This window comes from Nannospalax galili, unplaced genomic scaffold (genome assembly GCF_000622305.1).
Source record: "Nannospalax galili isolate Female #2095 unplaced genomic scaffold, S.galili_v1.0 scaffold1055, whole genome shotgun sequence".
Taxonomy (NCBI): domain Eukaryota; kingdom Metazoa; phylum Chordata; class Mammalia; order Rodentia; family Spalacidae; genus Nannospalax; species Nannospalax galili.
The window spans coordinates 11094-17750 of NW_008337140.1; the positions used below are offsets into that span (position 1 = coordinate 11094).

A 6657-nucleotide genomic window follows, 5' to 3' on the forward strand; every position below is an offset into this window, starting at 1 on the left:
AACTGCTGAACACTGGGGGACGTGTGTAGTATTGGGAGAGCAATGCTGTTTTTTTGTAAATGAATCAAATGTTGTTGAGACCAATGTCAATACTCTCAAAAAACTTTGTAACGATCTATTTTCAAGATTTCAACCCATCGAACAATTAGGTTGGTTTAGTAACCCCTTGTTTTCATGGCTCCTACCCTTTGTTAGCCCCCTGATCATGCTGTGTGTCATTTTGATGCTTGCTCCCTGTTTCACACAATTTCTTCGCCGACAAATTACTACCATTGCAAAAATTACTACCAAGCAGTCATGGTCCATTATCAAACTTTGGATTCTCCTGAGATAGATGAGTTGACTCTTAAAGCTTGTGATGACACTTCTCCATTGTAAAACAAAATAGGGGGAGATGTTGGGGGGCCCTGTTGCTAAGGTTGTAGTCCTCCATGTCCAGATAGCTCTAAGGGGCTTGGCGGGGGCCTCCTGCTCTCTGCCTGACTTACCTGGAAAGTGCCACCAAGCACGGATGCCTGACCTTATTTGGAACATGACCTTTGGCATAGTTACCTGCAATAAAACTTGCCCCAGGTTTTTTTTATATGATAATTAGGCATTGCCCTATAGACAGATGATAGGATCCCACTACCACATGCAAATAAAGCATACTATGAACACCTATCAGCTGAAGCTTTGGCTGCTGCCTCCACACTACATTTTCCCTGACCCTCACTGAATAAACAGAACTGTATCACTCTCCCCGGAAAGTCTTTTCCATCGTGCTCACTGGCTGTCCTGACCCTGTTCGTTGCTTCTGCTCCCTTTGTCCTTGTGGATCGGTGGCCAACAGCCCTCGAGGGGAGGGAGAGACCCACACTTCCTCTATGCCTCTGATGTGTAGATTTGGTCTTTTCATGGTGTCCCACATTCCTGCATGTTCCATTTCTGTATTTTTTGGTCATTGTTGTTTGTTTCATAATCTTTGCTTGGGCAGTCCAATTCTTCAACTTTATCCTCCAGTGTTGATATTCTGTTTTCCATTTCATTCATTCTAGTGGTGAGGCTTTCTCCTGTTGTTTCAAATTGGCTTATTGAGTTTTTCACTTCCTTCTTTATTTCAGCCTGAGTTTTCTTCAATGTGTCTGGTTTGTGAAGTTTATGAAGTTTATCTCTATCTTTTAGTTCATTGATTTGTTTGATTTGTTTGTGTGTTCTTTACATTCATTTGTGTGTTCTTTAAATTCATTGAATTCCTTGATCGTGTTTATGATTGTTCTTTTAAATTCTGGGTCCTGGGTTATCTCTAGGGGGTTCTCCTTGTAAAACACTTCTATAGGACTGGCAGTGTTTGGTGGGAACATACTGTTTTGGTTTTCCATATTATTTTTTTTCTCTTGTGATTTTGGCATGTGGATTTTTTTGTTGTTTGTGATTCTAGTAGGAAACACAAGCTTTCCTTTGTTGAGTTGAAGTCTGCTTCTGTTTGCATTGTTGGTGTGCCTTGGTTGTTTTCTTATTGGGTATGTAAAGCTGGTTGGTCTGGGTTTCAGGTTCTCTCAGATTTTGGAGGGAACAAAGTCTTCATATCAGCTACTCAGGAACTCGCACAAAGGCCCAAGTCAGGCTCCAGTCAGGTACGCTCAGGCTTCCTTCTAATGTCTAGGCCCCTATTAGTGGGTACTCACAGTACAATTTGGGAAATTTACTAAGGGGAGGCTCAATTTTGGCACTCTCAGGCAGTCTGCTAAGGTCTCAGCCCTTACCCTACTGTAGGGCAGGGAAGCCTAGCCCTGGCAAAGTAGGAGGGGTCTCTCATGATCCCAAATAGGGGGTTGGGCATGATGTGATTTAGGTAAGCTCACCACTATGCAGAGGTTGGATCCAGGAACTTTAAGGTGGTCTGAAGAGGTCTCAGCCCCTACCATAGGTCTAGCCTTGACAAAGTGAGAGGGGTCTCATGAGGCCCCAATGCAGTGGGTTGGGCACGGCACAACTGGGGACGCTCACCACAAGATGATGGCCAGATCCAGGTACTCTCAGGAGGTCTGCTAAGGTCTTCTTACATTTTACTTTTAATTTACAACTTTGATTCATTTACAAATTAAAGTGACTTGAAACTCAAAATGGGCTGGGTATGTAGTTCAGTTGGAGGGTTACTTACCTAGCATGCATGAAGCCCTGAGTTCCATCCCCATCATTGCATAAACCAGGTGTGGTGGTGCACACCTGTAATCTCAGAGTGCATGGTAGGCCCACATTGTACTACTAAATTATACACTCAGCATAAAACACTTGTTGTGGGCTGGGTATGGTAGCACACACCTTTAATCCCAGCACTCAGGAGGCAGATGCAGAAAGATCTCTAGTTCAAGGCCACCCTGGTCTACAAAGTGAGTTCCAGGCCAGCTGGGGGTACAGGGAGACCCCATCTCAAAAAAAAAAACAAAACTCACTTATTATGAAACAGTACTTTCTGTTGGGTTCTGCCTGGTTTATAGCAAGTATTTTTGTTTATCTTTATCAGTAAATGTTTCCATGGTGTACAATGCTTCAACAGAGAATCTTTCTCCAAAAAAAGGTCCAATTCCAGTAATAAGCAACATAGTGTCATTTGCAGATGCTCAACTTGACCTGCCCATTGTGAACACTGATTTCTTCCAAGGTAAAAGTTGATATGTAGACATTGATCTAAACATTGCTTTGCTTTGTTATACTTGAATTGTCTTTATCTGTCTTTTGATTCCTGATGTAAAATAAACTTTATTTTTCTATTATATAAATTTATTTACACACACATGCACACATTTATAGTCCCCAGTATTAAGTTAAAGAGTCTGGGGGAAGAATTAGCAGCCACGTCATAGGGAGTTTCATCAAGTAAATCAGAGACATTAGGCTAGAGACAAAATCAATATGCCTATTCAAATACCTGTAATACTATAGTATGGGAAGGAGAATAGACCTGGTCTGGACTCCAGGACTGCTCCACTGCATCTCATCACTAAATGAACTTGCAAAATTCGTTCTGCTTCCATGATCCTGAACAATTTCTGAGAATTTATGTCTCCAACTGATTGGGTCCTTTGCTCTCAAGCCAGGTGAGGATTCAGTTTCTGCAGAGCTTCAAAGGTCTATGGGGAGCTAGGGAGATGGCTCAGTCAGTAAAGTGCTTGCTTTACAAACAAGGGAGTTTCACCCCCAGAACCCATATTTAAAAAATTAAACTGAGGGGATGGAGAGATGGCTCAGTGATTAAGAACACTGGTTGTTCTTGCAGAAGACCCAGGTTCAAATCCCAGCACCCACGTGTCAGCTAACAACTATCCGTAACTCCAGTCCCAGGGGATCCGACAGCCTCTTCTGATCTCCATGGGCACTGCACGACATGGGTGCAGTTACCTACATGCAGACAATACATGCATACACATAAAATAAAAATAAATAAATTTTTTTAAAAAAAGCTGAGCATAGTAGCACACACTTGTAATCTCAGCACTGGTGAGGCAAAGACAATGGGTCCCTGGGGACTGATGGTCAGCCAACCTAGCCTACTTGGCAAGTTGCAGACCAGTGAGTCACTGTGTCTCAAAAAAAAGAAAAAAGTAGAGGGCACCTGAGGAATTACACCAGATGTTGTCCTCTGGCCTCTATGAGATCAAAAACATAACTAATATAAAGGAAAGTGCATCTCATCTGAGAATGGGAGCATTTTATGAATGATTTCAACTTTCTAAGAATAATTCAAAAATATCAGAAAATAGCTATGAAATTAACAAGGTAGAATACATCCTTTTACAGCTTGCTTACAGCTTGGACTGAGTTGTGCATGAACTGGAGAACTGAGGCTAAATTTTATCAGTTTATGATGCTATTTTATAATTATTGTATGAGATCTTCAATATATGTTTTAATTTATTTTAACAGGTACAGTTTCTTCAGTAACTACAAATGTCAGTATAGATGTAAGTTTTATCATAATTTTTTGACTACTGTCTTTTATCTCTTAAGCAGATTTTATATGCATATATATAAAGTTTAGAAGTATTGTATTTCCCTAACTTTTTTTAATACTTAGTAAATAGTTCTAGTTTCCTGAACAATAAATGTTTTCTCTATAGCTATATACTAAGAGCTAGTTTGAAAATTTAATGCTAAATCTAGAGTTCATATAACTTAGAGATAATTGGTGTTTCCCCCTATGGCTCATATAATAGCTTACTCATTTTACGATGTTCTTACCATAGATGTGTTTTGTGTTTTGATTATTTGGCAACTGTTAAAACAATTGTTATTGGGGCTGGAGAGATGGCTCAGCGGTTAAGAACACTGGTTGTTCTTGCAGAAGACATGGGTTCAAATCCCAGCACCCACATGGCAGCTAACAGCTATCTGTAACTCCAGTCCCAGGGGATCCGACAGCTTCTTCTGTCTTCTGCAGGCATTGTATGACATGGGTGCACTTACCTACATGCAGGCAATACACACATACACATAAAATAATAATAATGAATAAATTTTTTTTTAAAAAACAACAAAAAAAACCCAATTGTTATTTTATCACTTTTGCCCAAAGAGCTCCAAGAGCTTACCAGGTGAATCCGGTAGTGGTGTTGTTAATATTGTAGAACAGGCAAGCCTCTTGCCCTTTTCATCCATGATCAGTCAGGATGCTGCTGCTCCCAGTGTGGAAGTACAGAGCCGTGTTGTGTCAAACCAGGATCCTACATACAGTATGGAATCTATGAAAGTAAATGATGGACTGTGTCACCCAAAATTTACATCCAGAATACAAAAAAAATAAAGATAAATCACAGAATGTTAGAAAATCTTGGCATTCAAATTTCCAGCATTTGGATAACAGTGCTAAGAAAGATGTAACATTCTGCTATTCTTGCCAGTTGTTCTACCAGAAAAGTTTTACCTATAGGGGAGAATCATTTGCAAACCAAGAAACTCCTAATTAGAAAAAAATTATGGAAAATTTCAGAAAGCATGAAAAAAGTGACATGCATTTAAGGTCATTGCAGTTTTGGAGGCAATACCAGTTTTGTGATGAAGCTGTTCATAATAATGTGTCCCTCCATTCAAAACAGATTGAGGCAAATAGAAAGTACCTAAAACTTATCATTGAAAACATTTCTTGGAAAACAGTGTTTACTCTTAGAAGGAAATGGTCAGTCTATTTCATCTGTGAATAAAGGCAATTTTTTAGAATTGTTAGAGATTAGAGCAAAAGATAAAGGAGAAGTGTTTCAACTTTTGAGTTCACAAGTTGATTTCTATTTCTATGATAGTACACAAATCCAAAGTGATATTATTGACACTATCAAAGCCGAAATATTGCAGGATATTGTGAATGAGATCAATGAAGCCTCAGCTTTTTCAATAATATGTGAGGAGACATCCAACAGTGCCATTAAAGGACAGTTTTCCGAGTGTGTGAGATACCCACAGAAAACACCAAAGACTGTCTTAATTAAAGAAAGGTTCCTGTATTTTGTTGATATTGAGGAGATGACTGGGATTCATGTGCGCAGGAGTATCAAAAATTACCTGCAGCAAATTGGAGTTGATTTTAATAAAATATGTGGCCAAGCCTATGAGAGTGCCACAAATTCGAGGGTAAAATTTAATAAATTTGCAGGAGAATTCAAGAAGGAAGAGCCAAGAGCTTTGTATATACATTGTTACGCACATTTTTTTGAATTAACAGTAATTAGATTTTGTAAAGAAGTAAAAGAGTCCGGCAAGCTCTGAATGCACTCAGTTCTTTGTTCAACACTATTCATATGTCTGGAGAAATGTTGGCACATTTTCAAAACATTTGTAAGGTAAATCAAAACAAAACATGTTAAAAAACACACATCACAGTCATGTTGGACAGTTCATGATCATGTGTTACTGTCTGTGATTGGCAATCTTCCAGGGATTATTGAAACATTGCAATTTGTGTCAGGCGGGTCCTCAAGCACAGCTGTGGCTGATAAAGTAAGTTGTTGACATTGGTTTCCAAGTTTGAATTTATCTTTTGTTTGAAATTTCTTTATTGAGTGCTCGGTGTTACAGGAATTCTTTCCAGAGAGCTTCAAAGTCAAATCATAGATATTTTTTGTCTTCAAAAATAGAAGCAATTTTGGAATGTTTATCTTCTGAAAGAAACTATGTATATTTCAAAACTATATGGGATGAAGCAGAAGAAATATGTAAAAAAAAATAACCAGTAAAGGTTTTTAAACTATCTCGGTTAAGTGACCTAACCTAAGCTACTCCATTCTGTCAGAGAACACCCATTTCAGGTGTGTTCCCTTCCCTTGTTTGAAATACCCAGAAGGGAGAGGCTACGTGAGTTTCAAGAAATGGCCTAACCCGCAAAACTATAAGATATTCCATAAGTTCTAACCTAGACCCACACCTGGATAACTGCTTATCTTGCTTCTGTGAAGTTGCTTGGCTTGCTCAAACCCATGCCCGAGTGATAACCGAATGTAGAATGGAAAATTCAGTTTGCTGTGTTTTAATTTTTTGCTGTGCTGCATAAACCTGATTGGCCCACGGATGTCCTGTTCAAACCATGTCTTCTGTAATCCTATAAAAGCTCTGGTGTTCAGGGCTGCCTCTAACCCCGAAATAGACAGCCTGGTCCGCTGAAAAATAAAACTTTGCCTTGCTACTTTT

General features: G+C 39.2%; 1 protein-coding gene across 1 annotated transcript; it reads left to right on the forward strand.

The window, feature by feature from the left end:
- Positions 1 to 2412: 2412 nt before the first annotated feature.
- On the forward strand, positions 2413 to 6609 carry Zmym1 (zinc finger MYM-type containing 1; the record flags this gene model as incomplete). Its single annotated transcript, XM_029563114.1, is given in 10 exon segments — positions 2413 to 2644; positions 3907 to 3944; positions 4565 to 4774; positions 4776 to 5116; positions 5118 to 5722; positions 5725 to 5834; positions 5836 to 5971; positions 5974 to 6093; positions 6096 to 6187; positions 6190 to 6609. Coding segments are annotated over 10 exon segments (1911 nt in total), but the record flags the coding sequence as incomplete, so codon positions are not given.
- Between the last annotated feature and the right edge of the window lie 48 nt (positions 6610 to 6657).